The sequence below is a fragment of the Apaloderma vittatum genome, unplaced genomic scaffold (assembly GCF_000703405.1).
Source record: "Apaloderma vittatum isolate BGI_N311 unplaced genomic scaffold, ASM70340v1 scaffold501, whole genome shotgun sequence".
NCBI classification, from domain to species: domain Eukaryota; kingdom Metazoa; phylum Chordata; class Aves; order Trogoniformes; family Trogonidae; genus Apaloderma; species Apaloderma vittatum.
In genome coordinates, this window is record NW_009698253.1 from 11,925 (window position 1) to 30,831 (window position 18,907).

General features: G+C 43.0%; 1 protein-coding gene across 1 annotated transcript in view; it reads left to right on the plus strand.

Annotated features, from left to right (window-relative positions):
* The window catches only part of LOC104280308 (transmembrane and TPR repeat-containing protein 1-like), a gene marked incomplete at both ends in the record, with an annotated part of 24,109 nt that extends 5,401 nt beyond the window's left edge, over positions 1-18,708 (plus strand). The window contains 2 exons of the mRNA XM_009877920.1: positions 10,152-10,316; positions 18,595-18,708. Coding sequence (XP_009876222.1) covers positions 10,152-10,316; positions 18,595-18,708 — 279 coding nt within the window. The remainder of the gene's footprint in view (positions 1-10,151; positions 10,317-18,594) is intronic.
* Positions 18,709-18,907: the final 199 nt, after the last annotated feature.

The following is an 18,907-nucleotide window of genomic DNA, read 5'->3' on the forward strand; positions in this document are numbered from 1 at the left end:
TTTACCTGTTCAGAATTCCTTGAGTATTAGATCAGATACCACAGGGGATCATCTGATTTCCATAAGAAGCTTCTCTTTTCAATTGGCATCAAACCCTGACCCCAGTGAAGTCAGCAGTGAATGTCTCATTGACTCGTGGAGCCAGGAGTCTCTGCTCCCTGATTTCAGTTATCTGCTCCCTGATTTGAGTTCCTCAATATAATTAAGCTTTTTGCCTGCTTTCAAGTTAAATCAACAGTTCGTTTAGGATTCCAGTATGGAATCCAAGTCACATCTGTTCTATTTACTTAAAAAAAGCCAAGATGATTTCAATGCCTTACTCTGTTGCTGCTATTCTTGTGATGGCCACACAGGAGCTGAAGTTCAGAAGGAGAGAACTGGATTATGTTCCCTGTAATTTGGCTGTTGACCTAAGGGGACTGGAAGGGCATTATGTGATGGCAGTGGGCCAGACCCAAGCCCCAACATGGTCCCTCTGTGCTGTGAGAGGTGCCTGTCCCTGCTCCAGGGTGCCCATTTGAGCAGTAGTCTGTAAAATGGCTCATGGCAGGAGACAAAGAGGTTGAGGCAAGCGACTCCAGTTCTGCTTCCCTGTCTGTTAAATAAGGATATAACTCCACTCTGCCCTTCAGAAGGGGGCAGAGAAAAGTTCACAATAATAAGAAATAACTGCTTAAAGAAAGGCTAATTGCTGCAAGCAGCTACTTTTCAGATGCGTATCCAAACCGAAGCTCCTGCCTTTCGAAGACTTGGCCACCCCTATTAAACATTTTAAGGAGAAATCAAAGCATCCATTCTCTGTTAATGCAGGCAAGAAATGCTGAGATACGAACACCAGATATTTTGGCAAGAGACAATAAAGACACAGGAATAAAATCTGAAGTGATTCTGCAGAGCTGAAATGATTCTGCAAAACTGAAAACGATTAGCTCATGGCACATTTTGTCTAGACTGCAACCTTGCATTATTTTAACTAAATTTAAAACACACTTTTGAGAAACATGTTGTGTTTTAGCCATGTACAATCGATTGAGGAAAAAGCTAGATTTGTGTAGAGTATGGACATTAATGGCTATATTGGAAAGATTTTTGGTTTTCTTGTGATATATTATTCTATTGTGATAGATTCTATGATTCTATTAGGTTAAAGGAAAGCCTTCAAATGCATTTATTCTCTCTTGAAAATAATAGATATCTAAGTATATTGCTTTCAAAAATAGTAATAAGTTAATGTCATATTGTGGAAATAATCTACTTGGTCATGTTGATTGAAAGAGAAATACTTATTTACAAGGGAATATAGTGCCCTTAAGCTGTTGTGTGAAATTTACTAGAAAATATTTTCTTACATGAAGTTTTTGGAGACTTGCAGTGGAATTGCATGTGAAATTATGTCCCTAATACAGAATTCCAGAAGTTATTACAGTATTTCAATTAAAACTGTAGCATACAGACTCTTCTTCAGTAAAGTCTATAAGATTTAGGGAAATTTTCTCTGGAATACCTATGCAATTATACCAGATTTTTGTTTATAAAATGTTTTCTTTCCATAATGCGTATAGTAATCAAAAACCTGCAAAGTCTCTGTATTACCTGTAAACATGTCAGATAGGAATCTGTTGGATGTGAAATCTTGGACTCATACACTCTATGTAATGAAGTGAATTTGTTTATCACGTGACTTATTGGAAGGAAGGGAAATGTGTCCAAATGTTAAATAGCCATTCAAAGGTTAGCAAAATCATTCATTTCTAGTCTGTAATTTCTCTCTAATAAGGAAAATAAGAGTTCCTGCATTTTCTCTAATTACATCATATTCTGACTAGAGGACCACATTGCTAGTGGAGGTAAATCATTTTGACTTAAAGACACTCAGACATGATCGGCTAATATAGGCCTGCATAGCTTTTAATTTAGAGCCAAGGACAAAGTCTAACACATACAGTACCTTTCCAGATTCGATGTATTCTGCCAGCGTTGATGGTTCTGTATGTCTTTGTATTATGACTTGCAGATGTTGTTCCAGGAAAAGGCTTCTTAATTCTGGTGAAAATTTGACATTTTATTCAGCAGACTCAGTAATAAGTTAAGTATGCTGCCAATTACTTGGTTGTCACACTGGTATTTCTGAGCTGTGGGGCTTGTTTTTCTCCAATGGGATTTATTTTGTATGCTAAATATTAGACCTTAACGGTAGTCCTAAAATCTTTTAAAACCTCTGGTGACCAAGCTGCAAGAGAAGATCTTTTGTACTAGCTTGGCAGTACAAAATAAACTTATCAAAATTTCTAGAATACATTTGGACCTTGTGTCTGCAGTACAGGGGAGTGTGGGTTATTCCGGATCAGCCCTTGGGCTTTGATGGCTTGAGAATTTTGGGGACTCTAAACTCTGAGCCCTGTAAGTGCACTCACTTACTGCATCCCCAGCTGTCAGCCTGACCAGGAGCAGCAGTTTGACTCTAGCAACCCAGGTCACAGGGAGTGCCCTGAGTTCTGAGTTTCTGGCTGTTCTGGGTGACCTGCGTGCAAACTAACATGCACATACAAATACATTATTTTTCCAAATTAATTTTTTTAAAAAAAAAAAAGTCCAGATTGTATCCTGGCCCAAAACAGCTCCAACCTTGGAAAACTTGACATTTTTCATAAAACAGCATCTTTGCTACCCTGCCAGGACTGCTAAGCACTGGAGCTCCATACTCAAGAGTGCTTTTTGGGGCAGAAAGGGCCACCCTGGCCATGCTTAGTTTTGCCAGCGCTCCCTTCTGCACCCGGCTGCTCTGTATCGGGGCAGGAGCAGCTGGCGTGGCATGCCAAGCACGCTTTTTTGCAATCAATTACTCCTCATTAGAGAAGTGTGGGCAGAGCCGATGACTTTAATAGGGATGAACTGTCTTCTCTCCCTGCAGCAATAGTCTTGCCTGCAAGCTGCATTTCAGCTGAGTTTGGCTCTTGCTCTCAGTGTGTTCCCACAGCTCAGCCTGCAGAGCTGGAGCAGCTTGGACTGGGAGCACGAAAAGCATATTATGCCAGGTAACATACAGATATATATATGTGTGAGATCAGTGCTAGGAAGCTTATGGAGAACTATGAACTTGAGAGAATAAATTGTTTGTGTTCAGCATTTGGACCTGGCAGCAGCCACTGCTTTTCTCGAGGCTGTGCTTCCTGCCTTCTGAAGGGCAGCAGCTGAGAGTGCATTTAGTTGTGAATGCAAGGGTTAAACTTGCTTCAGAGCAGCTGGTAAAGTAAGGGTTAGTTTTTATGGAGGGAAAGGGAGTCATCTTAAGTAAGTGTTGGAAATCAAGAAGGAGGTTTGCAGTCCAGAAAGAGCCTCCCAGGTGAAATGTCAAAGCCAAGTGCATTTTCTGGTCTCAGTATAGTTTTGAGATAATCCCTTTTATTGCATTAGCAGCCCCTGAACTGGGCAGTATTTCTTCTGTGCTTTAACAGCCTGCTTATGGGCAGCTTTTTTCCTAACTGATATGTATGTATGTATGCATCTGGCTTCTTATCTAGGCTGACTTCTGAAATCTGAAGTAACTGCTTTGATGTAATCAGTGGATTTACTCGAATTTTACATGCGAGTGTAGTTGAGATTAAATCAGTTTTTAAAAAACCCACCCAACTACTTCACAAGATTTGACATCCCCAAAATAACCATTAAAAAGCGTGAGGAAGTAATCTTTTCTGCATAGATTCTTCCACCTTTTTTAACTCCTGAGCTTACAGCCCTACCTGGGCAAGTTAAAAGAAATATGCTGGAGCTGTAGCGCTCGTGTCTGGGCTGATTCCCTCTTGCCCAGTGCCTCAAAATGCAACACTCAGTCTGCTCTGCCCGTGTGCTCCTCCGTGTATCAGGAACCTGTGCTGTGCAAAATCACAATTTGGAAAATACAGTAAGATGCCTGACTAGAACGTCTCTCGATTTTCGGGAGCTTTCTGCAGCAGTAGGTCTCCAGGCAGTTTCTGAAGGAAGTTAAGGTGGTTTCTGACACAGGCAGGTTGCTATAGCAGAACATCCTGATAATCTTGGGCCGTAGTACTCTTACCAAAATCCAGTCAATGAAGAACTCTCTAACACTCAGTTTAGCAGTAGAAAGCAGGCATTTCTTTATTGCAGCCGGATGCATGGGGCATAATTCCACCTACCATGCGTGCCATATCTGTTACCCGTCCAAGCTTATATCCCTTTACTACATACACAGGCATCAGTTTGCCCGGAAAGATTATACATATTCATTCTATTTCCAGGAACTAATTATGCTGTATACATAGTTATTGGGCATGCGGCCTGGATCTCTGAAAGGCTTCCCTGGAGGTCTTCGGTGGTCTTCTGGTGATCTCTTGTGGCTGATGGAGAGGTGTCTCCCTTCTTTGTGGAGTCCTTCTTAACTGCATCTGTCAAGTCTCTCTGCTAATCTACGCATTTCTCCAGGGTGCCTGCCACAGTTAAGGGTCCTTGATGACTCACTTGATGGTCCTTTGATTGTCGAGGGGCCACACAACAATTGCCTCCTCTAGGGCGCCAGCCATGATTGTAGAAGTTGGTATCTTTGTTTGCATTCCTGTCTGTCTATGGTATGTAACAGTACTAACCACATGTCTTTGATTAGATGCTATCCCCATGAACCAAATGCAGCGAAGCCATTCCTGACTTTAGTAAAAAAGTGAGAATCCTGGTCCCTAGAGGGAGAGAATAGCTATGTGTGAGCATCATCATTAAGGGCCTTGTCTTGATAAAGGAGCCATAATGGCCAAAGGAAAGGTTGAATTTGTGATCTAATTATCCAAGAAGCATATGCAAATATTAAGTATCAGCTGGCTTTTGTTTTAATTGGGCAATACACATAGCGCACCATGGGAAACGAGGTCTGTGTGCCACTTCTTTCCCATCTGCTTGTGGCTCCTCTCACTTCACTTCCTTGCAGGTATTAACAAACCAGGGAAACTATAGACAAAAATCTGTCATTGCACAGCTCCCTGTGTGCGATCTGCCAGAAACACCTGGCAATGGTGCCAGGGGTTTGCCTGCCAAGTGCAGCCCTGCCCTCGCTGCAATTTAGGACATGCCTAAGGTAACACCTTAGTACTGCAGGAGTCCGAAACACGAGGAATTGTGATACCGTCAGCCCATTGGTCCATATGCTGAGCTCTACTGCTGTGCCACTGAATTTCCGAAGCCTCAAGTTTTCTTATAATAAGGGTTCTCATTGTGAGCCCACAGAAAAGCTATTACCATGTTAACCTGTTGGGCTGTTCTTCAGGTCCTGCTTCACATCTGACCACAGAGACCAAGATGGCATGGACTTTTCACAGCAGGGAGGAGCAGGCTGTTGCTTATCCTACAGAGTTTTAAAAAAAAAAAAAAAAAGCTTAGCGGTTTTACAGTAATCTAGTGGAAAATGGATTTAACAAATAATGGTGGGTTGGGGATTTTGCTTGTTTCCCATTGTTTTTGTTTTGGCTACGATGTATTTTAGAAAAGTATTTGCATGACAGGGGGTGATAATGCCAAGACAAAAGCCCTTCAGCAGAAATGGTCCTGTCCCTTCCTCTCCCCAGGAAATGGTAGAATTAACCAAAAAACTAATCAAACCCCAGGCCCACAACCCTGCAGCCTCCATACATATGCAGATGGCTATGGAGATGTCTGGAATGTTGTATTTAGAGTAATTTTTTGAAGTGGCAAATGAGTCTTTGATGAAGGGTGCTTTTGAGACATTTTCTTTTTTTTTTCTCCTCTAAATGCGCGTGAGTAAAATCTGATTTCCTGTCGAGCCAGCGCTAATGTTTGATATGGAGTCAAGTCCCCTGGCACTCTGAGAAGAAAAGCTAATGTATTTCAAATGTTCCTTGTGTTTGTAGGTGATGGCAGGGTCACAGCAGAGTTAACCACATAGGAGATGCCTTATAGTCACCTGGCAAGTCACTTTAATCAGATAAGTGCAGTCTCACCTGTATGGGCTCTTCCCACCATGGTACCGATGCTTGGGCTGCTGCTGCCTTGCTAAAGCTCAGGGCAGCTTCAAACACGTATCTGAAGCCTTGGTGAGGTCAGCATCAAGGGAAATGGGATGAGCTTACCTCTTGCAGGTGAATCACTGCAGGAAGGCTCTCCAGGTCCAGTGACTGTCAGGATATGTTGCTGCTGCAGCAACACCATCTCAGCAAGCTTTGTGCTTTGCTGGTTCAAAACGTCACGGTCTCTGTATTAAAGCTAATTTCTGTCCCTGGACTGTTGAATATGGTGTGAAACAAATGTGTTGTAAGGTGTGAGGGATTATGTGGGTTTGGGACTAGGAAACAATACTAGTATAGTTTTTCACAGATCCTGAATACATTGGTGTGAACACTTTTTTGTTTTATTTAGGGCAGACCGTGGAGTCTGGGTGGAAGGATCTGGATTTGCCCTGATTTCACCATAATTATTTGGCCTTAAGGTAGAAATGCAAAGGGATGCAAAAATTACTAAGGATAGTAGCTCTGGGGATGTTGCAGAGAATTGTTGTTTTGCAAACAATTTGTGGCATGAAATGACAAATGCACATGTTTCCTGGTGGCAAAGGATATGCGAGTGCTTTCTATGCTTCTAGAAGTCCTTGGCCTGCAAAAGAACTGCAGTCAGGAATGTAACACCTGTCCTCAGTCAGGGGATGGGCTTGAAATGACCTTAAAAAATGACTCTTAAAAAAATCCATGCAAAAAGATATGGGTCCACCTGACATGTGCACCAAAATGTCCTTGACAAGATAATGTGGGTGTGTCCTCCCCACCGTTTCCTTGATAATTCATGGCAGGGAATTGTCTGAATTTTTAAGCCAAGCTTAGCAGGTTCTTAAAGTAGGAGCATTCACCTACTTCATGCTTTCTGATTCTTTTCCTTCCTTTTATTTCTTTCAGGTTCCCATGTACTTTATAGTGCAGGCACACTGACTGGAGGCTAGTTGGCACAACTACAATTCAGTCCTAATGTTGTCACAATTGTCTCTTATGTTATTAAAGTGTAAATCATGCTTCAAACCTTCCCTCTTTAGCATCGCTCCTTTAACCTTACCTTTAGCAGCTTTGCGGTTTGGAATGCTGATGATGTTAGCTATGCAGTCCCCTTCCAGCAGCCATTTGGGAACCCATTCCCTTTGATATTTGTATTTACTGCTGAATCTTGTGGTCTTGCTGCCTTGTTGGATGTGCATGTGTAGAGCCTGCCCTTGGCTCTCTCTCAGAGAGTCCCATGGGCTTTTTAGCAAGATACTTTGGTTTCCATCACGTGCCTCCTTGTGTTGTGAGTAGAGCCATGGACTGTGGCTTCATTGCCTTGTTTTCCAGTCCTCTGTCAGCAGAGCAAATCACTTTATTGCCATGTTTCAGATTCCAGCTCTGTTAGAGGAAAATTGCAGCAGGCCTCCCTTGCAAAGCACTTTGAGAGCCTGTGCTGGAAAGTGCCACGTGGAGCTGAGCTCTGCTGTGTACCTGCGCTGTGTCATTGCCAGGGCAGCTGGGATGAGGACTACAGTCTGAGATGAGCCCTTACTCCTCTGTAGCACCCAGCATCTCTCTGTAACTATTGTGGCAATACTCTGCAGATGGTGGCGGGCCGGTCGCAGGTGATGTTCCCCAGGGCTTAGTATTCTCCCATGTGACAAGCAATGGGACAAGAGGAAACGGCCTCAAGTCATGCCAGGGGAGGTTTAAACTGGGCATTAATAAAATTTTCTTCACCAGAAGGGTTGTCAAGCACTGGAACAGGCCAGCCCTGGAGCTATTTAAAAGACCTGCAGATGTGCTGTTGTGACATGGTTTAGTGGTAGACCTGGCAATGTTATATTAATGGTTGATCTCAATGATATTAAAGGTCTTTTCCAACCTAAAGGTCTCTATAGTTATATGTTCGAGAATAGCCTCTGGAGGCAGCACCTTTCCAGTGGCTGTGTAAGCTACAACATGGTGCTGGCAGCGCCCTGGACAAGCAGAATGAGTGCTGCTGCCAAGGCAGAAATTCCCAACAGTTGGGGCAGAGTTTCACATAAATACCAAGACATTGACATTTGCATTTTTTGCTTTCTGGATGCATTCACGATTCTGTTAGAAAAGGCTTTTTCTTGAGAATGTGAAGGTGTAGGTAAATTCCTTTGAAAATGGCCTTGTGCTAAAGCAATTAAATAATGTTTATGCCAGATAATTAATTCCAGCGGAAGGATGAAATGACTGAAAGGCAAAATAACAGAGTGAAAACCATCTGCATGGTTTTGAGGAATTTCTTATTAGAAAAGGAGGGCTTATTATGGAGATTAGCTTTTCAGAAGTTTTAAAGTGGGGTTCGATAGCTATAAGGGGTGGATTGTTTGGCACCAGCATCTCAGTTTTTAGCTCTGAATGTCTGCTTGAAGTTAATGTAGCTGCAATAAACATATGTGTGCAAAGGAATTTGTGGAAAAAAGCAGTGAGAGCGCTGTAAGAAATGTGTTGCAGCAAAACGCAAGCATAGTTAAGAGAAAAAGAAAATAAAAATTGATACCCACTTCTTAAAAACAAGAGAACTCAAAAACAACAATGAAGAAGTTTTGAATTATTGTCAGATCTGATGTCTCTGGATTTGCCCCCTATGTCTGTACTTCTCTGTGTCCTACGTGGTACCTGTACGGTGCCAGGGACAGCACCGCTGCCTGATGCTGAGCAATACGTACAACAGAAGCAATTTTCCCCTGTAGAAGCAAGAATTATTGTCCTTCTCCGTCCTTAGGAAGCCCAGGCAGTAGCAATGTGCCCAGCCCTCCAAGAGGGCCGAGAAATCATGCCAAGAAGCACTCTCACATCTCCTCAAAGATGGAACTTTTTTTTTCTGATTTACAGGTTGACTTTTGCCATATCACATGCTTGCTTGCAAGGTCACCTCTGACAGGGTAATTGTGTTGTCTAGTTTTTCTTATCTCGTAGCAATTTCACTGGGAAGTTACTCAGATGGCTTGGTACAAACCAGAAAAGCCTGTAGATCTGCAGCTGGAGCCCAGGCAGGTGCGGTGAGCTGTCTACCTCCAGCCTGCCTGTGTTCAAGTGTGGGATCCAGCTGGGCTTTGAGGTGTGCCAGTGTCTGGGGAGGGCTGCTCTTTGGTCCCTATGTATTGGTGGTCCCCAAATGTCACTCCAGATTCTTCTGCAGAGCTGCCTGGACCGAGATAGCTTTTAAGTGTAAAACTAAATCAGGTGCTAAGTAACTATAGTGAAGAGTTACAGATAAGCTAATGAAATTCCTCAAGCAATAGGGATTGAAAATCTTTCCTAAAAATGCCAAGTAGAGTTAACGGCATGCTAAATACAGCAACCAAAAGCACTCCACTTCCACCTCAGAGGGGTATCATTGGAAGAACTAACGTAACACTTGAATTAGGGTAAATAATTACTAAATTGATTTAAAGTTATACAGGAATGAGACTTCATTTCAAAATGCAGTTTACTTCACAGAAAATGCCTCAGTAGTCAAGCACAGAAATCCATGAAAGTGCTGGGAGGCCAGACACTGAAGATGACTGTGTGTGATTTCGTGGAAGGGCAGTGAGGAAGCTCTGCTAGCACGTCTTGGCTATTGTACCAGGCACTAGAAGGGACGGGCTATCCCCTGGGCAGATGTGCAAGACCTGGGCAGGACCTCCTGCCTTTTGAAGTGGCCTCTGTCACCCGCTCCTGCTGCGGTGTTGGCTACAACACTGGCTCTTCTGCCTCAGCTTCTCAATTTGTAAACTAGCGGCCACCACTGGGGTTGTTGAGAGGCTTCCCTGTATTACAATGCTTTTCACTTCCATGCTGCTCCAGTAGCGCTCAGTATTACTGTTATTACATGATGCTTTCTCAGCTTGCTGTTCAGAAAAGCAGCTGCCTTCCGTGGGCTGGTGTAAGCTACCATTATGCTGGGTGGTATTATGTACGCTACTGTACTTCTGGCATCTGGGTCTGTCGTTTAGATTAATTTGGAAATTGCGTAGTGACTTGAGAAAAACTGCTTTGAATTGGAGTTTGTTAGCCCAGAAAATATCATTAATCCAAAAAACCCTGTAATTGTGTAATAAATGCAATACTAAATGGTCTGGAGTATAAACCAGAGTACTGGAATATAACTTTTGTTACTTTTCCTTTTTTTTTTTTCCTTTCCAGTATGGGGTACTGCATCCTTTTTGTCCACGGTCTAAAAAAGCTGTCTGCATGGTTAAATAAGTGGAGAATTACTGTTCTGACCCTCTTTGTTTTACTGCTGCTGCTCTTCTCTTGGAAGACCGTGAAACAGAATGAAATCTGGCTGTCACGAGAATCCCTTTTCAGGTATGAGTGACCATGGGAGAATAGATGAATTTTTTTATTGTTTGAAATAAGTTTGTCACACAGAATAGTTTTCTTTAGCACAAGTCCTACTGTTGACGCATTGCTGTGATTAACATTTTGATTATTATAAAATAACACCTACTTTTTGCTTTCTGGCACTGTGCAAAAACTGGTGTCAGCACTTTATATGCTTATGCACAAACTTTGGTTCTGGAAATTGCATTTTGAAGACATGCTGTTTTTAAATAACTTTAGTTCTCTAGATTTACCAATAATGTAACACTTTCCTTTTCAAAGATGTATTGAAAGTTCCTTGCAACTCTTCAGAACACCATAGTAACGCTATTGAGTAGGTTGAATTTTCTTTAGTGATGTTCTTAACGACAAAAATGAAATGCCATGAAGTGCCAAACTTAATGTACCATATTTCATTTTATTTGATTATTCTTTGCCAAACAGCTATCTTTACAACCTCATTTATATATTTTTTTGCACAGAAACAGACTGTTTCATTTTGTATTTTGCTAGCAAATGTATTGCATTTGCCTCCAGCTGCTTTCAGCAGTTGTCTAATTGTGAAGTAATTGCAGAAACGCAGGTGATCTGCACACGGGTTGCTTAGCTTTATTTTCTAACTTATTGGCCAGAGCAAAGTTTAATTTACACAGCACTACAGAGTATGAAACTATTTTTTATGTGTACCCTTTGGTCTTCAGGAAACACTATTGAAGTGGTTGGAGCTCTATTAGTGGAATTTTATTCAGAAAAATCTGGAATAGGGGTTTCTTCACTCTGATGTGCCTCATTGCCTGCCTCCCTGAAATGCTGTTTGCTGTTCAAACAGTAGCAGCCATGGTGACTGGTCTGGGCTCACGCAGCAATCTCTGTGAAGCACACCTCCAGTCCAAACCCTTCTGGCTAACTGTGGCCTTTCGGAAGAAAGCCAGATGCCTCTCCAAGTTGGATGCCTCTTTTGTTTAAAGGGGGGTGGAAAGATGGCAATTCCATATGCCGAGTTGCAGGCATCATCTGGTATTGCGCTGCATACAGTTGTGGACAGCTGTGTTTAGGAACGATGAAGTCAAACTGGTGTGAGTGACAGGAAGGCATCTCCTCCTATTAAGGAACACTTTTGGGATAATATGGAGTGCCAGGGGGTCTACTGCAGAAGGGAAGGATAAGGTTAAGTCTGCTTAGCTGGATGCAAATGGATGCATGGAGGTTTTTAAAAGACATGTAGATGAGGTGCTTAGGAACATGGTTTAGTGGTGGACCTGTCATTGCTAGGTTAATGGTTGGACTTGACCTTAAAGGTCTTTTCCAACCTAAATGATTCTATGATTCTGTCCATCCTACCTCAGTTCAAAGCAGGGTGACCATCTACAAGCTAAAATTCAGAAACTATGCCACTGCTTCAATGCAGCACTGAGCTAGAGCTAATACACCTTGGCCCAAGGGGATCTGGTCTTGCCCAGGGTAGTACACAGGGCTCGGTGGCTTGAATTGAACCGACTTGCTCTTCACATCAGGTTTTTGGGGACAGTTCCAGGAGACACATCTGCTCTGGGCCTTTGATGAAAATGCAAGAATGTAGGTGTGCTCCTGCTGGGTCATTTTGTATCATGGCCTGCCCCTGAGAGCAATCAGCAGCAGATGCTTAGAAAAGCAATGTAAGAACAGGGCCAGCAACAGTGATGCTTCTCTCCAGCCCATTCCCAGCTTGCAATAATCTGCAGTTTAAATACTTCCTGAGTCAGAAATTACTTGTGTTTTTTTTCTTTTAACAGCCACTGATGGACTTTTCTTCCATTAATGTCTCCGACTGCTTTTTTGAATCTATTTATAGTTTTGGCTTCTACAGCATCCTGTGTGCTGGGCTGTCTTTGAATTACACAGTGCGCATGCTAAGATTTCCCTTCTGTGTGCTGTGAGCCTTCTGCCTGAAGGTATTTTTTGGTGTCCCCTAGTTCCGATGTGCTGAATGAGTAGTGACTGACCATCACCTTGTCACTTGTCCTCTGCTCTCCATGCCTTTACCCTCATGCCCTCACCCAAGGCTGTCTGCTTTTCATGCTAGAGTCTTCTGGTTTTGAACTCTCCTCATATGGAATCTGTTCGGCATTTCTGATCCTGCTTGTCAGTCTTTGCTGGATGCTTTCAAACTCTAATCCATTCTTTTGAGAAGGGGACCAGAATCATGTTTCAAGAGACATGTGCAGCACAGTAACGTAGGAACGCTTTCTGGTTTTTATTCTCTTCTCCAACTAATTCCTGGTCCTCCATTTGCCTTTTGTGATTTCTCCTAAGGACTGGGTGATATTTTCACAGCACTGTCTACACAAACTCCAAGATAGCTATTGTGAGTGGAAACATCTGATTTATAGACATCAATCTATGTGTAGATTTATGCAGATTTAGAGTATATGTGTGTACGCACTCTGATATTTGTACCTATACCAAATTGCATTTCATCTTCCATCTTGCTGCCCAGCCCATCATACTGTGAGGTCCTCTTACAACACATTGTATTTAGCTTTGATTCCTGTAGTGTGATTCACATCAGTGTTAGCAACAAACATGTTGCCTGCCTCCCTCTTTGCTCCCTTTTCAAGATCCTGTGTGAACATGTGAAGCAACTCAGGTGCCACTCTTGGGATTCCTGCTTGCCATCTTCTCCAGTTCAAAAAGCTGTTCACATACTTGTGCTCTTTGCTTGCTTTCTTTCAACTAGGTATTGATTCAGGAGAGGACCTTCCCTCTTACTCCATGATGCCTTTAAGAAATTGAAAATCTTTAGTAAGGGACTTTATCAAAAGCCTTTTTGAACATTAAAGTGCACAATGTAGATGTATGTGTTTCTGACTGACTGGATTATATTTGAATTTCCCTAAAAGCTTTCCATAGTTTCAGTACCACATACCTGTTGAGTCAACCAAAGAAAAATAGATCCACCCAGCTAACTTCTTTCTGCAAAATACAAGGTTAACTCTTCTCTGTTGGATTGTAGTTATCCAGAAGTTTGTCAGAACTAGTCTTTATTACGGTTTTTCCCAAACTAGAGTGGAAATCAGACTTGCTGGTCTGCTGTTTCCCAGATCCCTCCCCTGCAGCCAAATGACATCATGTTTGTCATCTCCCATTTCTCTAGTGCCAGTCTCATTTAAATGATAGGCTACATACTGCAGCTAATAATTGCTTCACCTTTGATTTCTTTTGGGTGCACGCTACCAGGCCCAACGGGTTTATAGCTGTTATTGGTGTTGATTTGTTTTAAAGCTTCTTTTGCTGCCACTTTGTTTTGAGACAGTGCTTTGGACTTGTCCCTGTAAGAAAATGCTCCCGTGTGGCAACCTTCTTCAGTTTTCCTGTGGTGAGCACTGGTCCAGATAATCCATTTAGCTTTTCTGCTGTGGCCTTTTCTTCTTCAAGCACTACTTTTAGACCTCCATCATCTATTTGCCTTAGGGAGTCTTTGGCAGGTTTCCTGTATCTGATCTGTATTCCATTATTAGCTTTGATGACTTTAGTAAGTTTTTCCTTAAATCTCTTTTGCTCTGCCTAATTATGGCTTGTGTTTAACTTGCTGAAGTTTATACTTTTTCTCTTTTCCTTCTGTAGCTGTGGTGCTCACTTTTTAAAGGGTGTTTTCCATTTCTCACGATCTTCTTTGCTATGCTGTTTAACTATGTTGGCCTTTGCGCTGTCCTTTTAAGATCATCTTTGATAGGTTTATACATCTCTCATGAATCTAATATGGTAGAACTCTTCTTATTGATGGGAAGGAAATGTGAAAGAAGAATATCATAGCAAGAAGATTATCCCAGGAGTGGGAGATCTCCTCTTTGGGGCAGAAGGAGGAGTTTATATATAGGCTGATGAGGAGAGGAGAGGGAAGTGGATGGAGACATGTGCAACAGCAATAAATTAGGACAGAGCAGTGGGACGAGATAAAGAACAGTAAAGAAATATGAGAGAAAATAATAAGGAAACAGAGCAAATCTATAGATGTGGGAAAGGAGTCATAAATCAAACTGGTAGTCTCTGTGTGTGGTTGTTTGTTGTTTTTTAAGAAGTATGTGCTGAGAGAATCTTTACTCCCATTCTTAGTTCATTCTTCTTTCTCCAGTTGCTGCTTTAATTAATTACTGCTTTTTTTCCCCTCCTTTTACTTTTTTTCCATTCACCTCTACTTTCCATTCCTCCATTTGCTTGGATATGTTTCCTCAGGGTCGATCTGTCTCAGTTCCCTTGGCTGAGACCTGTTCTGTTATACACACTTTCTCTGTGCTGAGTATACAAACATCTCCCAGAAGCTTGTACAAGCTTGCACCCCATCTTATCCTGTACTCAAGGCTTACTCCAATTTGACATTGTGCGGCAGCATTGTTGCCATCTCTGGGCCATGCTGACACAATCTCCAGCCCAGGGGCCAAGTCTTCTGGATGCAGAAATCCTGTGGGGTTCTGGCTGGAAAGAGCAGTGCAGGGGAGGATACTGCTGTCTGAGGAAATGATGCGTCGGCATATAGGTGCACAAGCATATGTGCAAGGACTAAATGAGAAGCAAATGAACCACAAGGGAAAGACGTTGTCAGATATATAGAGATGTAGACATTTGAGGCATATTATTCCAACAGAACTCTAGAAGCCCCAGACAGTTGGTCTTACTCTATTGGCAGGTGGGCAGAGAGGTCTTACTTGTTAAATATTTAAGAGATTACCCTATAGAGCGAATGCACAGGCCAGGAGGTGAGGCTCCTCAGGCTCCAACTGCGGTCAGTGCTAATGTGTGAAGCCGGGGAGAGGGAGGTGAGGGCTGTGGGCTAACCTCTGTATCCGCCGTAGCGACCTTTTTGAGGTTTGTCAAGCTGCCATGTTTCCTCTTGCTCCTGGAAAGCATCTGCCTCCACTGCCCATGTTTGTGACAGTGCCTGGAAACACAGTTTTTAACCAGCACAGGAACTGTGTAAAAGTGGCACTTTCTTAGTCAGCAGTTTTCCTGCCCAAGCCAGGTCTGCTGACTTCAGTAATTTGCAAAAACCAACCCAGCCCCAAAGGTGGCATTTACCGCTGCATTATTTTGTTAATTCTGAAAGCTCAGCTGAGGAGAGCAAATGCTATTGCATTTTATGCGTCTTCTATAGAACAGTTTAATAGGGCCCAACATTGATATCTGTGCAATCGATACAAGGGTAGGAGGCCAAGGAAAGCGGTTGTTTGTGTCATCCAGAGAATAATTTTCTGTAGAGAACCTTTATTGATGATAATGACTCCCAAAGCAGAGTAGAACCTATTGGTCTCCCAGGGCTCCTGCTGAGGCAGGAGTGGCCTCATTTCTTTGTAAACTGAGCACTTCTCATATGGAAATCAGAGAAAATCAATGAAGCCTCTGCTCTGCACCCAGTCACTTTGCAGAGCAGAACGTGCACTTAGGAAAACAACGGAGGGGATCACAGGAGACTTTTCTCAGCTGAAGTGAGATTTGGGTAATGCTGGTATTTGAGGTTGGAAAATACCAGTGTTATTTTATTTCTCTGATTTACGGCTAATAGGCTTTTGCCTTTCCATGGAGAGGAAGTGTTGCATAAAAGAGCTTGACTATTGTTTATTTTCCATTTATGTCGTTTACTGCTGTCATAGAAGTCAAAAGGGAAGGAAATCCTCTGGACAAGTGACGTCCAATCTTAATGAGCTTGCCTCTGGCTGGAGCCAGTCTGGTGCCATAGGTTTTCAGATGGGCATGTGTGTGCTGAGGTGGGGAAGAGGGAAACAGAGAGTTTGGAAAGGCACACTGGAAAATTAGATTGAAATTGCGAGAGACTGGGGGCTTATGGGAAGCAGAAATGGAAAAACATTGTGTTCTGCTTTGTTATTTATACTCCACCTTTTCCTGCTTGGCTTTCATTATGGACATTATTGTTTCCTCTGTCCACGAGCAAACAGTGTTCTAGGCTGGTCAAGAATCAATTAGCAGGAGTGTTTGCCTAAACTCTCCTAAAAAAATCCCCTCTGGTTTTCTACTACCTCCCACAGCGCAGAGACTCCAAGCAGCCTCAGTCATTGCTATGTGCATTTGCAAAATGAAACACTCCCCACCTCGCCTGTGCAAGGAGAATAAATAGGTCAGGGAGTGAAAGCAGTGTGATGCGGAAGGGAGCATCCAAAGAATCCAAACCACCAATTTTTCCTGTCCTATGTCACCTCCCCACCTCCAGCAGAAGCACACATATGAAAGGAGGTTTATTAGTGCTATTTTAATAAATGGGACCAGCAAGATTAATAGTAAATTTTGTTTAAAGGAAAACAGCCCAGAATTAAAATATTCAAACGTATGTGTCTTACTGTTAAAACTGTATGTCATCAGGGCTGAAGTACTTGTGCACGGGTAAAGTACTTCTCACCAACAACTCAGTTTGTTCTGTTTCAGTAGGGGCTGTAGCAGAGCCAGCAACTCATCGCACGTAACTGTGAGAGAGCAGCAGTTTTGCATGCCTGTCCCTGTCTCTGCCTGTAATGCTGGCGCTGATGTAATGAAACCTTCTCTGTATAAGAATTAATATTCCAGTAATGCCCAGAGGTTGTAAGTGTGTAGTTAATAGCTCCCAAGGCCAATGGAAATTAACACAGCCATAGCAGTCACACATTACTTGCTGCTGGTGCAGTATATCTTTGTGAAAACTAATATAGAAAATCATTCTCTTAAGAATAGCATCAATTAACTGATTTAATTCAGCGATTAGTCACAAAATGTCTTATTCCTGTAGTGCTCCCAGTAAGTAATGTGGAAATACCTGATGATTAGGAAGCCAAATGCAAGGTGTAGTTTTAATTTTAGTAGGCAAACCGTGGCTGTGTTGTGCTGAACTCTGTGAGACAGCTGTGGGCGAAGCTTTGGAAGCTTTCACAAGTAGGCATTAGCGATGCTCGATACCACTGACTGCAGATAACCAAAAAGAAATCATAAATGCCACTACAATTCCCCAGTGCCATTTTGCTGTAAAATCCTCAGCAAAGGGTTTCTGCAGCTGTAAGGGGATTCTCCCCACGGGAGAGGGTGTGCATCCTAAGGCAGTGGCTGTGTGTGACCCCGCCTCATTGTGACTAACTCCCACCAAAGTTAAACAGGAGAGACAGACAAGGCAATGCAACAAGACTTGGGAATTTCATAATCCTTGCTTTTTCTACCTGGTGTAAGAGGGTCAGAGATGATCTAGGGAGAAAAGAGAGCAACTGGCAGGAATCAGCTTGTGAGCAAGAAACAGCATTTTGTCTGCTTTTACATGAACAGATTCATCCATCTTTTTTTCCCATTACCTCAGAGAGACCCTATTTATGTGCTGGGAAGGATTCCCCCATTAAACAAAGTACTAACTTCTCTGGATTCTTGCAGGGGAAATGTTTCCACAGCGTACGTGCTCCTGTGATTTCTTCCTCTGTCTAACCTTGAAACAGCATTTCCTCTAGCTGTACAAGGTGTACCTTGCTTTCTGTTCTCTCAAGTAAATAAACATATGCTGGCTTTTCTCCTTTAGTCTTTGGGCCCTCATTATTAATTCCAAATGTTGTGTCCCATCTACACGTGGCAGGGGAGAGTAAGGGGAGGGGTGGGATAGCTGTGCAGCCATGTGTCCTCAGTTGTGGGTTATAACACTAGAGAGTACAACTTGCCAGCTAAGGGCGAGAACCCTATTACCCCTCACGTCCTGGCCATACTCTGCTCAATGGTAAGCAGTGCATACGTGCTGGCTCAGTACTCGCAGTATGCTATGCATCCCCTCTAGTGGCTGATATGTACGGAAAAGGTACCTTATTTCTGGTACCTGCAACTGACAGATTTAAATCAAGATTTTCATAAGGCGCTTCATGACACTCAAGTTTAAGTTATGGCTATATTGTAGAAAGTACTACATGCTTTCCATCCTAAAGGTCATCCTTTTCAGGGGCTTTGATTTTAATAATTCAGATTTTGAAATACGACAGTGTCTGGCTGCAGGGAGTGTTGCAGTGTTGGTGCTAGAGGTGCCTGCAGTGACAGCAGCCAGGATGAGTTGAATTGCTGCCATGTATTTATGTCCGCCTGGGACACAGGGTGTACCAGTGCTGGGGGCAAGCTTGGGGTTGTAACATGAGTTGTCTTGGCACGAGCACGCAGGAGGTGACAAGGTGCTTGAAATCCAAACAAACTTGTCAGAAAAAGGGATCGTGAGAAGCAGGTGGACCTCGGGGAAGGTGGGATAATCTGGCGGCTGTCACCACCCTGCTTCTGTTCCTCTTCGCAGCTCAGGAGTGAAGACCCTGCCCCACAACGCCAAGGTCCACTACAACTACGCCAATTTTCTGAAAGACCAAGGCCGTAACATTGAGGCGATCTACCACTACAAAACTGCTCTCAAGTAAGTCCCTTGAGGGCCCAGTGGGCCTATGGCTGTGTAGTGCAGTCTGCCCTTAACCCAACCCTTGCCCACTGGACGTGGGGTGAGTTGCCGGCTCCTCAGCCTTGGCTCCTGGAGACAGCTCTGCTTTCAGAGGCTGGGAAAGTTGCCTGGCTCGGTGTTTGCGTGTCATTAAATGAGGTAGCCTGGCTTCCCTCCA